At 42.8% G+C, this 18,721-nt stretch overlaps 1 protein-coding gene across 10 annotated transcripts in view; it reads right to left on the reverse strand.

Moving 5' to 3' along the window:
* Washc2c (WASH complex subunit 2C) overlaps positions 1 to 18,721 on the reverse strand; it is a 58,797-nt gene that overhangs the window by 21,360 nt on the left and 18,716 nt on the right. For 9 of the 10 annotated variants that reach the window (XM_028864021.2, XM_028864023.2, XM_028864029.2 and 6 more), the window contains 8 exons: positions 18,426 to 18,544; positions 17,930 to 17,987; positions 16,175 to 16,234; positions 15,123 to 15,305; positions 12,543 to 12,661; positions 9,659 to 9,745; positions 7,152 to 7,253; positions 1,691 to 1,822 (listed from right to left, as the gene is read on the reverse strand). In XM_028864021.2, the coding sequence (XP_028719854.1) occupies positions 1,691 to 1,822; positions 7,152 to 7,253; positions 9,659 to 9,745; positions 12,543 to 12,661; positions 15,123 to 15,305; positions 16,175 to 16,234; positions 17,930 to 17,987; positions 18,426 to 18,544 (860 nt within the window). The remainder of the gene's footprint in view (positions 1 to 1,690; positions 1,823 to 7,151; positions 7,254 to 9,658; positions 9,746 to 12,542; positions 12,662 to 15,122; positions 15,306 to 16,174; positions 16,235 to 17,929; positions 17,988 to 18,425; positions 18,545 to 18,721) is intronic. The other variant, XM_028864025.2, reaches the window with a different exon arrangement.

Genomic DNA, 18,721 nt, shown 5'->3' on the forward strand with positions numbered 1-18,721 from the left:
GTTACAATTTGTCTGTAACCTGGTACCCTCCTAACGTCCCTCTAATGAAAGTGCAAAACATTATTAAATAGGAATATCTTCTTTTTTAACAGCTTAAATTTCTTTCTTTTGAGAAGGGGTCCCAGGTAGGCCAGGCTGGCCTTAAATCACTATGTGGCTGGGGATAATCTTGAACTTCAGCTCCACCTCTCAAATACCAGGAATCTAGACAGGACCTGGGAACTCAACACAGGCTTTCTAATATATCAGGTGGGCTGGCTAGTTTTGTGTCAACTTGATACAAGCTAGCGTCAGTTTTGAAGAAGGAACCTCAACTGAGAAAATACCCCCACCAGGTTGGCCTGTTGGGCATTTTCTTGGCATGGGAGGGCGGAGCTCACTGTAGGTAGTGCTACACTTTGGCTGGTGAACCAGGGTGTTATAAGAAAGCAGGCTGAGTAAGCCATGAGGAGCAAACTAGTACATGTACCCCTCCACGGCCTCTGCTTCAGTTCTTGCCTCCAAGTTCCTACTTTGAGTTCCTGCCTTGAATTCCCTCAGTGATGGACTGTTGCATGGAACGTAAGCTGAAATAAGCCCCTCTCTCCCCAAGTTGCTTTTGGTAATGGTGTTTGATCATAGCAATAGAAACCCTGAGTTAAGACACTATCCAAGCACTTTATCTCCTGGACTGAAACTCCAGCACTTTTCACAGCTTTTGATTTTGTATTATTCTTATTTTATTATTTTCCTATGCTGGACATAGACACAGGGTCTTGCTCATGTTGGATATGTATGGCACAATTAAGTTACATCCCAAGTGCCAGGAAGACCTTTCATACTCAGGGCACTAAATTTTATTACAGTGATTGCTTCTCATCCTTCTTAAATAAAATGTAAATCTAAATCTCATTTATATTTATGGTCTTCTGCTCAGGTAAATCTGAATGATTAAGCTACTATTGATTTTGCTGATCTATATCCAAATCACACTGTCCTACAGCAAAGGAGTTGAATTCTGGCAGGCCACTGCTAGCGTGTGTAGCTGTAATTCTAGCTTAATGACACAAAGCAGTCCTTAACAAGATAATACACAGTGGATGGGACACATTACCCTCCAAGTATGGCACCTTGGCAATGAAGAAAGCAGAGGCATCAAGTCTCTCTGACTGTCTCCCTGCCCCTTCCCCTAACAGCAGAACAAAAAGGAATACCACAAATCTCTCCTGTGAAGCAGGACCAAAGGTATATCGCCCCTGTACCTGGAAGAAAGGCAACCCCATTTCTGAAGACCAGGAAAACCTGGATGAGCAGACCTTTCCAAACCCCTCAGCTTACCACTGCAGACCAGACTCTTCAATCCTGTCATGCTTCTCCCTAGCTCTTGTTCTCTATCATACTTAGCAAAACACACTACAGGTTCCTTACCACCTAAAATGTACTTTAAATGAGAATGTTTTTTCCTTGCAATCTCTTGCTACAGAGCTTTAGCTATGAACCTTGTAGTGGAAGCCATATTAACTCCATTTTGAAAGTATTAATGTTTAACACATTACACAAAAGTTTTTCTTTAAAAGACACAATCTTGCAAATAGCATCTTTTGGTGATCAAGCTTCAGTGAGTAGAGAATAGAAAGAGAACATGTTAGGACAGCTATACCTCTTTCTACATTCTCATAAAAACCTCCTGTGTGGGCAAGCTTTAACCTACCTCCTCATCACTGCTGAATAGCAAGGCAGATGCTTTCTTTTTGGGCTGCTCTGAAGGTTTTGGTTTCTCTTGACTGTGAGGTTGTAGAGAGGAAACCTGCTTCTTAGCTGGGGCACTCCCAAAAAGATTATCCTAAAAGGACAAATGGCAGGAAAGTATACAAAGCTGTCACCAGTTCATATACAGGCACCCTGAGTAAGGCATTCTCCCCAGAGGAGCAGAGCATGACATGTTTGGGGAAAACAATCACAAAATACCTGCACATCTCAGTCTACAACCTCTTCGAATTACAACCCCTATCCACAGAAGGAAAACAAGATTATCACAGAATTCCCTTAGTTTAAAAAAAGGTAATTATTATTGTGTGTGTGAATGTGTGCACAGGGTTATGTGAGTTGGAGGGCAGAGTATGTGTAAAAGTCAGAGGACAACTTTCAGGAGTTACCACAGGACCTGACCAGGGCCTGAGAGAGAGCAAAAGCAACATAGGAAGGTCAAGATGGCAGAAGCACCAGGTGCCCTTCCCAGTCCACCTGTGGGCATGAGAGCCTTGGCACCAGCCAACAATCGCACATCTCTTTAGAAATTGGATTAGTGGCTAAAAGGAGTTTTTACAGCTAAGAAAGTTGGAGATAGAAGAAATTATTTATAAATAATTTATAAGAAAGAAGACAAAGGTATGGACCAGTTTACTAAATAAAATCCCTGCCATCCTGCTGTGGATATTGTTCTATATAAATAAAACACTGATGGCCAATGACCAGGCAGGAGGTAGGTGGGACAAGGAGAGAGGAGAATTCTGGGAAGCGGAAGGCTGGGAGAGAGAGACTGCAGCCACCGCCAGGACAAGCAGCATGTAGAGACTCTGGTAAGCCACCAGCCACGTGGCAAGGTATAGATTTATAGAAATGGGTTAATTTAAGATAAAAGAGCAGTTAGCAAGAAGCCTGCCACGGCCATACAGTTTATAAGTGATATAAGCGTCTGAGTGATTATTTTATAAGTGGATTGTGGGACTGCGGGGCTTGGGGAACCTGGAGAGAAGCCCTCCAGCAACAAATGGCGCCCAACAGCTCGAGTTTCCACCTTAAACCTGAGAATATTTAATAACCAATTCTAAACAGAGCCAAAACCAGGTTCCTGCTTCTTGTCTCATACGGGCAGCTAGACGCTGCAAAACGCGGGTTTGAACACTGGCGGGTTCCTGGCGGGTGTGTTTGACCCACAGTATGGCGGAAATGAGGCATCTGCCAGCGGCAAATTAAGCTTTGTGGTAGATTTAGTCTTTACTATTATTTAAAAAAAAAAAAAAAAAAAAAAAAAAAAAAAGGTTTCTGGGCTACACGCTGCTTTGATAAAAGCTTAGACCCACTATTTCTGAGACTTGATGACTCCCAGAGCTGGCAGAAAACGTACCACTGCCATGTTGGGAAGCTGAAGTGGGCGGAGCCAGCAGCCACAGCGCCGTTTCAGGCTTACAATGGTGCAGTTTAAAGCAATAGGCTCAAGGCTCAAGGTAATATAAAACATAAGCCACATAAAGATGGCTACCACACAGAGAATCTGGATTATGTTCTCTTTGATATTCATAATTAAAGAAAAACATTTGATTACAAAAGCTGTTGAGTTATGCCAAAATGTATATTTTAAAGGTACCTTGACTTCAAAATTTGGATATAAGGATATGTTACTTTGGAAAAGAGGTTCTGCTTTTGTTTCCACAGAAAGCCAGAGGCTGTGGACTTGTTCCAGATTAAGATACATCAGGTTTCACCAGCCAAGACCCCCTGAAAGGACTCCGATGACACCATGGCCCAGATGATCCAACATCCAGATCGGTTTCAAGGCAACTGGTTCACACAATACAGCCTCACGGACTACCCCATAGGTCTAAAATTTTCTTTGCGTCCCCATAAGATACAGCGCCCCCCTCCAGCAGGAAGTAGTAAGAGATGCTATGCCCAAATTCCCAAATATACCAAGCTGGCTTTAGAGGTGGAATTGGCTCACTCCCCCTCTAAACCCAGACATATTGCTTTAAAAAAAAAAATGGTTAAGAGATTCTTGTGTCCCAAATCAAGAGCCCTCTGGTGTGGGACAGAGAGAAACCAATATTTTTATTTAAAACAGGTTGATTATAAATGTGATCTCTTTCTAAAAAAAAAAAGGGGATATAATATAGATATATAGGAGGATATGGAGATGATAAGATAAAAGGGTAGATTAATGAACCTACTTTTAAAGAACAACTTGTTTAAAATGTTTTACATTGGTATAGATTTTAGTTTATGTTTAAAATGTTTTACATTGGTAAAAATTTTAGTTTATTAATACAAACTTAAAGTTAATTTTGTTATACTGTATATATATATTTCTATTCTTGTTTGAGGTATTATGTTTAACTCATTTAAAATTGTAATGGATGATTAAAAATAGATTAATAATCAGTCATCTATGATAATCATATTTGTAGCCATGTTAGTTAAGTCTTCTAGGTATACATAGATATATTTCAGATAGATAGGTAATCTTCAAACACTTCATAGACCTAGAGAATATGGCATTTAAATAACTTAAAATTCTGTTGATGTGAGACACAATTGCTCCTGGCTGCACCAATTGATCCGAGAGAATGTTGGGCTTCTAAGACATTTCCATTTGGAAGTTTGTCTTTTTGGCACAAAATGGCCTACTGGGCAAAGAACTGCCCTTGCCTTGACGGCTGACAGTACAAATGCAATGCTGTCCTTTCTGGACAAGCGGGACACAAGGAAAGCGACCACTGTACTCTGCCAAGACAGGGTAAGATGGTCTCTCAGAATTCCTGCTTCTGAAAATGGTCTGTCAGATACTCTAGGCCTGTAGCCAATTTGAATGCACCAACAATGCTGAGAAACATCAGGTGACTGTCCAGGCTGCCAGCTGTCTTGGTCTACTCTTGCAAGATTCCCGAAGTTGCTTGCATCCGTCTACCATTTCTCAGGTACCATTATGTTCCTTCTCAGGTCTTTGATGTGGTTGAAAACTAGATAGTTGTAATTTCCTCAGTTATGATAAAAGATAAGTTAGATATAAAACCTTAAACTCACAAATATAAGATAGATAGGACATCTTCTTTAATATTGTAACTATAATTCTTGCTCGGTAATTGTTTTGTTATATGTAATTTTACCATGTTAAAGTTAAAACCTTCCTTTTTAAAAAAAAGAAAAAAGGGGAAGTGCTGTGGATATTGTTCTATATAAATAAAACACTGATGGCCAATAACCAGGCAGGAGGTAGGTGGGACAAGGAGAGAGGAGAATTCTGGGAAGCGGAAGGCTGGGAGAGAGAGACTGCAGCCACTGCCAGGACAAGCAGCATGTAGAGACTCTGGTAAGCCACCAGCCACGTGGCAAGGTATAGATTTATAGAAATGGGTTAATTTAAGATAAAAGAGCAGTTAGCAAGAAGCCTGCCACGGCCATACAGTTTATAAGTGATATAAGCGTCTGAGTGATTATTTTATAAGTGGATTGTGGGACTGCGGGGCTTGGGGAACCTGGAGAGAAGCCCTCCAGCAACACCATCCTAAGAACATTCAATGGTATTTATAAATCCTTACCCAGTCAAACACTCTAAAACTACCTCATATGAAGTGAGTGTGGTAGTGCGCGCCTGTGATCACTGGATTCATGAAGCCAAGGCATCAGGAGTATCAATTTGAAGCCAGTGTGGGCTACATGGTCAGTTAAACAACAGTCTGGACTATCTATGAGATCCTGCTACCATTCTCAGCCCCACCAGAAATGCTATTATATACCCACTCTCATTAGAGTAATCGAACCAAACCATCAGCGGGCCCAAGTTTGGTTGATGATACAAAACTCTTATTTTTTTTCCGAGAACAAGCATTTTAATTATACCTTACATATATTTTCATATCATTTCAAACTTGCAAAATAAAGTTGTCAAGATATAAGGAACTCCTTCCTGTATACCTTTTACAGCTGTTTCATAGTTGTTATTATTTATTTTATTTTACAATATAATTTAATTCTACATATCAGCCACGGATTCCCTTGTTCTCTCCCCTCCCGCCCCCCCACCTTCCCCCAGCCCACCCCCCATTCCCATCTCCTCCAGTGCAAAGACTCCCCAGAGGATTGAGATCGACCTGGTAGACCCAGTCCAGGCAGGTCCAGTCCCCTCCTCCAAGATTGAGCCAAGCGTCCCTGCATAAGCCCCAGGTTTCAAACAGCTAACTCATGCACTGAGCACAGGACCTGGTCCCACTGCCTGGATGCCTCCCTAACAGATCAAGGACTAGGAGACCATGGTAAATGAAGACCATGGAATAAGAATAGGAAGAAGCAAAGTGCTATAGAGGCCCACAGAAATCCACAAAGGTGCCCCCACAATAGACTGCTGGCAATGGTCGAGAGACAGTCCAAACTGACCTGGTGATAGAATGGCCAAACACCCTAACTGTTGTGCTAGAAACCCTATCCAATGACTGAGGGAACCGGATGCAGAGATCCACGGCCAGGCCCCAGGTGGAGCTCCGGGAGTCCAATTGTCGAGAAAGAGGAGGGTTTATATGAGCGAGAAGTGTTGAGACCAAGGTTGGATAAAGCACAGGGACAAATAGCCAAACGAATGGAAACACATGAACTATGAACCAAAGGCTGAGGGGCCCCCAACTGGATCAGGCCCTCTGAATAGGTGAGACAGTTGATTGGCTTGATACAAAACTCTTAACGGTATATACTATAGCAGTGGACAGTCCTGACCGAAGACAATAAAGGAGGTCTGTAAGGAAAGCCCTGGTAAGGTAGAAAAGACACACAACAAGATGGGGTCCAGTGGGATGTCAGCGACAACAACTTTCATCCACCATGCACCTCTACCAACCACTGTGCACAGATTGACACTGTTTGTTTCAGAGCTACAATGAACCTAGTGACCTTTACCCCATCGAAGATGGAGGTGCTGAGGTATCTGCACAAAGTCTGGGTTTGCAGTGATGGAACAACCACTGCACAATACCACATAAGGGTTCAAATTTGCATCTTTTCTAACCGCTAACTTTTCACTACCACTCCACTCTCTATAGCCAGAGTGAGTAAGAAACGTAAACCTAAACATGGCTGCCTCCTCTTCACTACTGACACTGCACCCAAGAGAGTCTCATATATCATCGGGTATAAGAGATCTATCCTCTCTAAAGCTATTTATCAAAAGAGTGTAAAAAAAAAAAAACTATTTGGCTTTCCCCAATAAGTGAGTCAAGATTTCAATGTCTCCCTAACTGTATTACTAGAAAAACTAGGGGGTCACCAATGTGACCAGATATTGGGAACCCAGGGCCTTCTCCAGCATGCTTTACTACTATCCACCCCTCTAGCTATATATAAAGCCAACAAAAACACCTCTCTACTGTTCTAGGCTAATTAGTTAGTACTGCAATAACAACACCTACCTCTTCATCTTCATCACCAAAAAGGGAGACTGATGTGGGGAGCTGGCTGGACAGAAGTGATGCACTTTTTGACTTACTTGAATTTTGAGAAGAAAACAAATCCTGTTGAATCAAAATCAAAGCTACTGGTTAGCAGGGCCTATCAGCTTTAACATCCCATCAGTGCAGTAGACTAGAATGTGATGGCTTTGTGTGTCTAGATTTGGGACCTCAGCATCGGTCCTTGGTGTGTGGGCACGAGGAGCAAGAGAGAGCCACAGGATATTTCAGGTAGTCTCTGTGGAGCCTGTAGGGCAATCATATTTCCACCTGAAGGATGGGAGGCAGGAAGACCTTCCCAGTCAGTACTATCATGCAAACAAAAGGCTTCCTTTGTCTCAAGTATCAAAGAAAAGCACACAAATTCTACCACAAAACGGGCTAGATTTGCAAAGCACTATACCTGCGCCTGCTCTACTGCTAAGATCTCTCCCCAGAGACTCTATTGCATCTTTTAAATAAATACAAATTAAATTCCTACTTTAAAAGTTTTGTGCTGGGAAGATAACTCAGTGGGTAGGGTATGTGCTAAAAGTGTCTACTGTTCTACTGGAGCTGTAACTATGAAATGCCGCAAAGGATTTGCCAAGTTCTGAATTGTCCTCACAATTTAATGGACTGTAGCTTAGACCACAAGGAATACTCTGCAAACTGAGCTCCATGAACCAGAAACATAAACTGGGACAACTGTCCCCTGGGCAGAGGATCCTTAATACAAGAGCCAGATAATTAAACAAGACAAGAACATTTTCTATGACCTCTTTGGATGCTATGTTTTATTACACAATCAATGTCTACCACTCATCAACAAACCTAATGAGTTCACTGACCTAGAGAGAAGAATTCTTAGCATACTGGTTAGCATTTGGCTCCATGAGTCACACTGGTTTGTTTACAAAGAGGCTCCAGTGTCCCATGGCCCTTCTGCATTTTACACACTGGGAATGGGCTGAATGTTGTAAGAATATAAAGTAATTCAACCAAAGAACAAAAAATAGATCTCTGCATTGTAATTTTAGACCTTCCTTGTTGGCAGGGGGAAAAACACACTTCTGTTACCTCAAACATGCCCCCTCCCCCCACAAAAAAATTTAGTAAGGCAAACTTCTTGTTCATACTTGAGCCACAGATAAGCACAAGAAATCATTCCTTCCAGTTCAATATTTTATGTCCTAGACTGCCTTATGTTACTTCTCTTTGCCTAGAATTCTAACAATATTCAATAAAAACACTCACTCTACGATGGTGCCCATGGGGCAAAGCCTTGAGTAGTGGTTTTAAAAGGAGCCTCCAGTTTATTAAACTCTACCATCAAGAACTCAAGTTGGGGGACTAGAAATATAGCTCAGTGATAGAGTGCTTGCCTAGCATGCACAAGGACCCAGAATCTCTCTCTCACACACACACATATAATGTTCAATGAAGTTTGTATCCTGCTCCTAATTCCAAGACTGCCACAGCAACACAGAAGAAATAGCACTGACTTCTGTGACAGGTGATCTTGGTTGTCTTTTGACACACCAAGGAGGACAGATCCTCAACTGAGTAACTGCCTTCATCACATTGGACTATGGGCATATATGTGGGGTATTATCTTAATTGTTCATTGATGTGGGAAGACCCAGTCCACTGTGAGCAACGCCATCCCTACACAGGTGGTCCTGGGCTATACAAGAAAACTGGCTGAGTACAAGCAGGAGAGGGTAAGCCAATAAACAGTACTGCTTGCTCCTTGGTCTCTGCTCCAGGTTCCTGCTCAAGTTCCTGCCTTGGCTTTCCTCAATAATTGACAAACTGTAATATGAAACAGACCCTTTCCTCCACAAGTTGCTTTTGATCAGTGTTTTATCACAGCCAAGAAAAGCTAACTAGGACAACTTCCAAGACTGAGATAAAAAAGGCAGCACAGCCTCTATCTGACTCTCAGGAGCTGAATCACCAGAAATAGGCTTCACTTCCTGAACCTGCCATGCTTAGAGACTCACTGCATAAGGACGGAAGCCCAAGCTGCTTGAGTCTTCTTCCTGCCCACAACCTGTCATCTGTCACCAGCAATGAAAAGCAAAAGCTGTGCTGAGTATGTATCACAGTGGGAACAAACTCACTACTAAGTCACGCCGCCATTAAAGGAAGGAGCAGGCTGATTTCTTCTCTCATATAAGCATCTTACCACAATTGTGAACCAACACAGTCTTAAATTTAAGAATGTTAAGGGAAATGTTAAGGTACTGTATATATATACAGTACTTGCTTTCTGAAGATCACATATTTCCAAGAAAATATAGGGTCTTGTATATGCCAAACAGACATTTTATACCACTGAATTATTCCTAGCCCAAGAGATTATTTTGAAAATAAGAACTGAACTACTTAATAAAGTCTTAAACCTCTGCTGACACACTAATTCAGAAAGTTATTACTATGTTATCTATAGATGAACCTCCAGAACTAAGAAAAGAATTCCGTACCTCCGAGTCCTCTTCATCTGAAAACAAACCTTTCTGAGTCTTTGTTTCTGACACGAGCTTCGGATTTCTGCTGGAAGGGAAGGTGACCTAGTTGGATCCCCACCAAAAAAAGAAGGAGAAAAATAGACTGTCAGCAAGTAAGAGACATGGAAACAAGCTCATTCATTCGTTCAGAAAACATCCCCTGCCTCTACTGTAAGAAGGTACCAAACAAAGTGACTAAACATGCCTGGGACCTTCCTCTGTAGAATGTTCACACAAAGATTTTATATAGAAGTACCGTGACAAAGAACTTAAAAACTGGCATAAATTAGCAACAGAGAAGACACAGTCTCACTACAAAATATGTTTCTCAAATTTGATGAGCCCCCCAGAACAGTGAGAATGTACAAATCAGACAAAGCTCAGGGCACATCTTTGTGTACATGGGAGCATGTCCTCTGTTATACAGAGACACCTTGTACACATGGGAGCATGTCCTCTGTCACACAGACACAAATTGTGCACATGGGAGCATGTCCTCTGTCACACAGAGACACCTTGTGTACATGGGAGCATGTCCTCTGTCACACAGAGACACCTTGTGCACATGGGAGCATGTCCTCTGTCACACAGAGACACCTTGTGTACATGGGAGCATGTCCTCTGTCACACAGAGACACCTTATGCACATGGGAGCATGTCCTCTGTCACACAGAGACACCTTGTGCACATGAGAGCATGTCCTCTGTCACACAGACACCTTGTACACATGGGAGCATGTCCTCTGTCACACAGAGACACCTTGTGCACATAGGAGCATGTCCTCTGTCACAGAGACACCTTGTGTACATGGGAGCATGTCCTCTGTCACTCAGCACACATAAGGGACAGACAAAAGGGCAAGCTGGTCGAGGGACCACGATGATTTTGAATGCTGGTATTTTGATAGTTGTGAGGGCAAAACAAGGATTTGACAAAATGAGGCAAGTGTGAGGACTACTCTTGGCTGTCAACTTGACTACATCTGGAATTAACTAAAACCCAAGTAGCAGGGCACACCTGAGAGGGATTTTTTTCCCAGTTAAATCACTTTAAATGGAAAGATCTACTTTTAATCTAGATCTTTTGAAGTGGGACAATACACCACTAATCCAGAACTTTTGAAGTAGGAAGATCCACTTTAATCTGGGCCACACCTTCTCCTGGCAGCCTATATAAAGGACATGGAAGAAGGAAGCTTTCTCTCTCTTGGCCTGCTTGCCCTTGCTCTCTCTGGCAAGTCCATTCCTTCACTGGCATTAGAGCCTGCTTCCTCCTTTGGAATTCCAGCATATAGTGAAAACCAGCTGAGACTCCCAACCTTGTGTACTGAACAACTACTGGATTCGGACCTTCCATTGGCAGACAGTCATTGCTGGACTAGCTGGACCACAGCCTGTAAGCCATTCTAATAATCCCCTTTATAAATATAAATATATGTATGTATACACACACACATTCATTCTGTAACTTCTGTTCCTCTAGAAACCCCGACTAATACAGCATGCTTTACAAATGACAAGGAAGCCAGGCCTAAGGATGATACATGCTTGTAAACTCACCACTGGGGAGACAGAGGCAGAACTGTGAGGTTGAGGTAAGTCATGGTACAAGCAGAGAACTGACTACTCAAAGTTGTTCTGACCTCCACATGCACACACTATGGCACTCGTGTGCCTGCATAGATACATCATACAAATATATCACAGACACAGAAACACACACACACACTAAAGAAAGAAAAAAACCTGTGTGACTTCTGTGGGACAAGAGACAAAAAACAGAATACAGACTATGTATGAAGTCATTTTAAATCAGTATTATATTGGGTATGATTTTATAAAGGAAATTTCAAGGCAAACTGGAGCCTCATGAATGCAGACTAACATCAGATTTTTCTATAGAGTTACTGCCAACCCCTGGCCAATGACAATGGCATCCAGTCATAACACAGTTTTCCAAGAGCTGCCTAATAAAACATGTAGGTGGTAAAACACCATAATGACTACAAATTCTTTACAAATAGTTCTGAAAACAGCAAGTTTGCACAAGTGTCAGACACTTCCTTGGTAAATCCTCACTATGTGTGAATCTGGTAAATTTGGAGTTTCATTGTGTCTTTCAATTTTATGTTCAAAGCTCTTAATATAAATGTGGCTGCTATTCTTGATTGTTAACTTGGCACATTTTTGGAGAAGGAACTCAACTAAAGAACTGTTTCCATCAAATTGGCCTGCAGGCATGTCTGTCAGGCATTTTCTTAACAGCTAATCTATGTAGAAGGGCCCAGCCTACTGTGGGCAGTGCCACCTCTGGGCAGGTGGACCTGGGCTGTGTAAGAAAGGTGGCTGAAGGCCGGGCGGTGGTGGCACATGCCTTTAATCCCAGCACTTGGGAGGCAGAAGCAGGCAGATCTCTGTGAGTTCGAGGCCAGCCTGGGCTACAGAGTGAGATCCAGAAAAGGCACAAAGCTACACAGAGAAACCCTGTCTTGAAAAAACAAAACAAAACAAAACAAAACAAAACAAAGAAAGAAAGAAAGAAAGAAAGAAAGAAAGAAAGAAAGAAAGAAAGAAAGAAAGAAAGAAAGGCTGCTGAGCAAGTCAGTGAAAGCAAATAAGTCAGCAGCATTCCTCCACAGCCTCTTGAGTGGTTCCCTTGGTTTCTTCCCTTAAGGATGGACTACATCCTATAAGCTAGATAAGCCTCTTCTTCCCTTGGTTGCTTTGGTCAGTGTTTATCACAGCAACAGGAAGCCAACAAGAGCCATAGCATGAAAGAGAATTCTACATCCCTCTGAGATCCACATAAATTGCCACTGTGAGATGCCCAGGCTAATACCCCACAATCTGCCCCTCCTCACCGTTTTATCTCTGTGTTCATCTGTCTGACTCACAGAAGCCTCTGGCAGAGCCGCTGCTTTTTCTCTGAAGAGATCTCCTTCCTCGTCATCAAAGATAATGGTAGTGGACTTGATTTTGTCTTAAAAAAAGAAAGAAAGAAAGAAACCACAGCATAAAATTACATGAACATCAAAATCCTACTGCAAAATCCAGACCCAAAAGACAAAAACAAAAAAATCTCCCAAAGATAAATCTGAAAGGTATCTTATTTCTTGATCACTTACAGAGAAATACAAAGGAAATGGAAACATGCTCTTCCTTCACTATTTTTCCTTTTCCTTTTCCCTGCAATTCCGAGGACTAACCAGGGTGAGCCACGTGCTAGTTACATGCTCTGGCACTGAGCTACTCTCCCTAGTTCTATCTCCCTGGTACTCAAAGCAAGGTAGACATAACCACCCGAATGACACCCTCATCCACGCAGAAGCACCCTATGATGGGACAAAAAAGAAAGATCACTTTAAAGCACCAAAAAGTGAATAGTTCTAGGAAGGAGATGTAAGCATGACTCCTGTTTTAATTAAAAACCAAACTATACAGAAAAAGATGGAAGCAAATGCTAAAATTCCCCTGGTCTGCCCAGCCACAAGACAGATGGAAGAGTTTGGTATACATGCTTCTAAATCTCCTACTACTTCATGTATTAATGTCAGTTATTCATAAGACTAAAGTTTAAATAATCTGAGCAAAATGCCCTATCATTTGTGCTTTCCATTTAATGTACAGAGGAAATATTCCCAAGTAGAAAAGTAAATACATCATTCTTTTTCCTTTTTATGAGATTCATCTATTTATCCATTTGTGTTTGTGTGTGTGTGTGCTCATGTATGGGAGATATTTATTTATTCATTTATGTGTTTACATATGCTCATGAATGGGGGAATTCATTTATGTGTTTGTGTGTGTGTATACTCATGAACAGGGGATATTTACTTTCATTTATGTGTTTGTGTGTATGTATGCTCATGTATGAGGGCTATTTACTTATTCATATACATGTTTGTGTGTGTGTATGCTCATGTATGGGGCATATTTATTTATTTATGTGTTTGTGGGGGGGTATGCTCATGTATAGGGTGTATGAGCATCTGTGCATGTACACAGAGGTCAGAAGGTGCTAGGTATCCTATCGCTACATATTCCTTCGAGGCAGGATCTTTTCCTGAACTTGAGGCTTGTGTTTTCTCTGCTAGGCTGGAAGCCTGCAACCCCCAGTGATCCTATCTCTGTCCCTTTTAGAGCTGTGGTTACAGGCCTGCACTTGATCCCAGGCTTGCTACACAGGTGCTGGGGTCAGAACTCTGGTCCTCAGAACTTGGTGACAAGTACTCATAGCCTCTGAGTCATCTCTCCAGCCCCTCATTCTTTTTAACAACTTTGCAAAGATCCACCAAATGGAAACACCACAGGTTTCCTGGCTCTGGAAAACCTGAGTGGTTTTCTACTTTTTGTTCTCCAAGCACAGCCATGTGTCAGTGAGTAAGGCACGGTTTCAGAGAGCTGTATAAATGTTTGCTAAGATGTCGAGAGCCCTTCAAGGCTGAAGAATGCACTTCCACATTCATTTATTGCCCTTTAAGTCTGTCCACTGAGCTGACTGCATATTTCTCCAGTTTTCTAAAAAGATGAAGTTAGCGCTTTCCCTCACACTTCTGCTTCTGTCTGTGTCCTCTACCCCTAACCCTGGAAAGTTACTGCAGACATCATGTTCTAACACATTCTGATTTTATCTTTTCCTAATGCCATCTTCTCCTTTATCCAACTGCTGAAACTATGTGCACCTCAGGATCTACCCTTCTCTTCAAGAACACTACCTGATGAACGTAAGTCTTGTTTCTGCAGATGTGAACTTAGAGCTGGTGCTGTGGTCAAGAGAGTGTTAGAGATGCAGGCTCTCAGGAGACACATCTGCACACTAAAAACAAAGGACTTATAGGAAAGACTTCAACACGGACGGACTCAGAGGAGGGAAGAGCACGGAGCGGACAACAGACCACAAAAGCTATGGGAGGACGAGGCCAAGGATCATCTGAGCTCTCCGGCAGAGAAAGAAAAGGTGGGAATGAAGCAACCAGCATGCAATGTTCTGCTCACGTAATTACCCCGAGCTGCTAGGAGGAAGTATGACTAAATTTCTGTCTATAATTTAAAAGGCAGGAGCAGAATCTTTGGGGAAAAAAACACAAGAGAAGAAATTCAGCTCCCTATAAAGAAGATCAGTAATTAGTTTCCAGCGCAGAAAAGATTGGCCTGTTAGGAACCCCCAAGGTTGTGGCATGTTTAAGCACAGACAAGACAGTGACAGCAATGCTCAGCAAGGCACTCTGGAACTGCAAGGGACACTGAACGTGAAGAGCTCTGTCCCTTTAAGTTCAACGTTCTTTTTTGTTTTGTTTTTTCAACAGGGTTTCTCTTTATAGCCCTGGCTGTCCTGGCCTTGAACCCTCAAATGGAGTGCTGAGATTAAAGGTGTGCACCACCACTGCCTTGCAAGTTCAATGTTCTTCTCTACGTTCCCAGAATTAGGCTGAAAGTGGTACCAGTCTTGGAAGGTTTGTTAGAAGATGGCACAAAAAAGTTGCTATCATCATCGTCATTATCATCATCATCAAAGAGGCCAGCAGGAGTTGGCAGATGTGGACTCTTCCCTGGAGTGGGCTGCTCATGTTTCTGGAACTCCTTCAATGATGGAGCAGAAGTGGACCCAGACACATCAGTATACCCTGTGGATGGAAGACATTCAGAGCTATGAGCCGGAGTAAGCCTCCTGACTACATACAGCACCATTCATGAGTTAGGTTCATCTACAAACCACATTTAGAAAATGAAGGAACTTTTGTGTTAGTGTTGGAGAACTCAACCACAACACAAGACTGCCTGACCACTCAAGAAACTGCACTGGTCCCCTCACTCCTTTCCCCCCTTCTCTCTCCCCTTCCTCCTTCTTTCCTTCTTTTCCTCTCTCCTTTCCCTCACCCCTGCAGCCCTCTGCAGAGCTGGAGAGGAAAGCAGGACCATGCACATACTACACGAGTGCTCTACCACTCTGTCACACACACTCCCGCCCCAACACCTCTGACCTCACAGAGAACGTGAGCTCGTATCATCAGTTATAAAGCTCTAGTTATAAACTCTCCAATGCCTTCTAGGGCTCCTGGGTACCTCCAATTCCTAGCCAGTCCTTATAAAGGGTGACAAAATGGAATTTATACAGTTCTTAAGAGTGCTGGCTGGGGTGACGGCTCAGCAGGTAAGTGCTTATTCTAGAAACATGAGGATCTCAGTTAAATCCCCGGAACTCAAAAGACAAGCAGGGTGTGGCTGGTACCTGTGCCTGTCACTCCAGTGATGGCACAGGGGGTTGGGAGACTCTCTGGGACTTACTGGCCACCAGCCTAGTGGAGGTTCAGTGGGAGACCCTGTCTCAAGGGAACATGGAAGAGAGCACTAGAGCAGGACATCTGTCATCTTCCCTCCACACACACAGGCAGATGCTTCCCCTCACATCATATGTGCATACAACACACACACACACACACACACACACACACACACACACACACACACACACACGAGAAATAAACCCTGTTACCTAAAAATACAGAAACAGCCCCTGCTGGGATTTTCTTTCCAGGTTTGGGGGATGGAGATTCTAAAATAAGGAAGAAAGGTCAATCATTTCACCAGACTTGTTGAGCATGGAAGGACACACCTGTAATAACACTTGAGCAGCCGAGGCAGGAGGACAGTCGTGTATCGGGGCTACATGGTAAGCACCACACCAACCAGGACTACATACAAAACTGTCTCAAAAATACCAACAGCCCAGCCCTTCTCTGGAGTACATGCAACATGGTACAAACCTAAACAGGTTTTTATAAAAAGGACAATTGTCCCTAAATAAGCCATTTTTAAAAGTATTGAGTTCTTTCATTTTTATTGACATCAGCAGCTTTTTCCTTAGGTTAAGACAATCTAAACTGTGACTCCCATGGAAGATGCACTAAGCCAAACAGCAGCTAACAAGGCTATCTGGGGGAGCCAGGCACAGAGCAAGCACGGTCTTTTAAGACAGGGCTAATGCTATCCTTTCCAGCTCAGTGAGATGAACTGGTGAAGGGAACAGTAAAAACCTGTGAGATGGTGGCAAAGAAAATAAAAGTAGCAAGTTAAACAAACAAAAAAAAATAAGTAAACCAACACGACAACAAGATAAGGATGGCCCCAACAGAGAATAATCACACAGGAGGCTGTCATTTAAAATAACCAATTCCCAATGCCTAAGGGACTCCTTAAAATCTGATGGAATAAAAATTGTAGTTCCTAGCCGGGCGGTGGTGGCGCACGCCTTTAATTCCAGCACTCGGGAGGCAGAGGCAGGTGGATCTCTGTGAGTTCGAGGCCAGCCTGGACTACCAAGTGAGTTCCAGGAAAGGCGCAAAGCTACACAAGAGAAACCCTGTCTCAAAAAACCAAAAAAAAAAAAAAAAAAAAAAAAAAAAAAAAAAAAAAAATTGTAGTTCCTAAAAAAACACTCTGGGCTTTTAGAAATTCCTACAGATGATTCTGATGGATGCCACCTGGAGGAATTATTGATGGCCAACTGATATACTCAACACAAGCAATGTTCCCTTGAGTTAAATGTCATTATAGTAAAGCTGGCCTCAGCAAAGCTCGCAAATACTTTTTACTATCTTATCAACCTCTAAGAGGCAAATGTTTGATGTGGGTCTGAAGATGGTACTGTTGTCTGTTCCTAAGACAGAAACTGACGAAGACAAACTGTCTTCAACTGTTTCAAGGCAAAAACAACTTTCAGCTTAACAGAAATAAAGCCTTGGGTGTTCTGTCTCCCAATAGAAAGAGATTTAGAACTTGTTTGCTGGAAAGTTTTTTTTTTTTTTTTTTTTTGGGGGGGGGAGGTCAACTTGATAGAAGCTAGAGTTGTCTGGAAAGAGAAACTATTGAGAAACTACCTCCATCAGATTGGCCAATAGGGAGGTCTGTGGAGCACTTTCTTGATTAATAATTAATGTGGAGGGCCCAGCCCACTGTGAGCAATGCCACCCATAGCTAGATGGTCCTGAGAATGAAAAACAGCTATATATAAGCCTGGAAAGCAAGCCAGGAAGTAGCATTCCTCCATGGCCTCTGCTTTAGTTCTTGTCTTCCAGGAGTTCCTGCCCTGACTTCCCTTCATGATGGACTATAGGCTGCAAAGATAAATGAAGACCTGACCCCCCCTGACCGCCCCCCTGCAAGCTGCTCTTGGTCATGGTGTTTATCACAGAAATAGAAAGCCAGCTAGGAGAGCATGCAAGAGAAAAGCGGTCATCCCCAAGCCTACCTTCACTAACGGGAGCTTGTGCTTGCCGATCCCGGGAGGCTTCCCTGAAGAGGTCACTCTGGTTGTGGTAAGACAGAGGATATTTTAAAATACAGAGATAAACAAGGCTGAACTTGAAGATTTCTGAGAAGTATTATATACTTTGAAGCTACGTGTTTACTGTCCTTCCAAAGAACAGTCGCAAAGTTCAGACGAGAGCAAAGTCAAGTTAATTTGAGCCTGTTGGGAATTAAATAAAAAGATGGAAGAGGCTAACATACCGCTAACTCAAGTACATTATCCACCACGGATCCTCTGGCAGCCTCTCCTCACGTCAAAGGACAGTGAGACATCAGGAGACACAGTATTTCTCCCTCTGTGGCTCTGACTTCAACATGTCCCCCAAATGAAAGGAGTAACTGACAGGAAGCTACTTGTCTCAAACAAAAACATGGCTTTCTTCCTTACACATGCAATGGCACAGATACAAAGAGCTTCGTTCATTCGCCCACCTCACCTCATCTTCATCATTGTCAAAAAGTCCCTGTCCTTCACTGAAGAGGCCACCTCTAGAGCCAAACGGTGAGAAGTCTTCATCAGTCAACTTGGGGGGTGGAAACAAGACGTCCTCTTCATCTGACAGAAAGCAATGGTGCACAGGGAGTGTTAAAACGGGTGTGCGCGTGGTGATGCCACACGGCCTGCAATCCCAGCATGCAGCAGGCTGAGGTAAAAGGAATCAAAGTTCAAGGACAGCCTGGGTAGGGGGTGGGACTGAGGCCAGCTTGGGCTACATAGGAATTCCAAACTAGC

Source organism: Peromyscus leucopus, chromosome 3, assembly GCF_004664715.2.
Source record: "Peromyscus leucopus breed LL Stock chromosome 3, UCI_PerLeu_2.1, whole genome shotgun sequence".
Lineage (NCBI taxonomy): Eukaryota > Metazoa > Chordata > Mammalia > Rodentia > Cricetidae > Peromyscus > Peromyscus leucopus.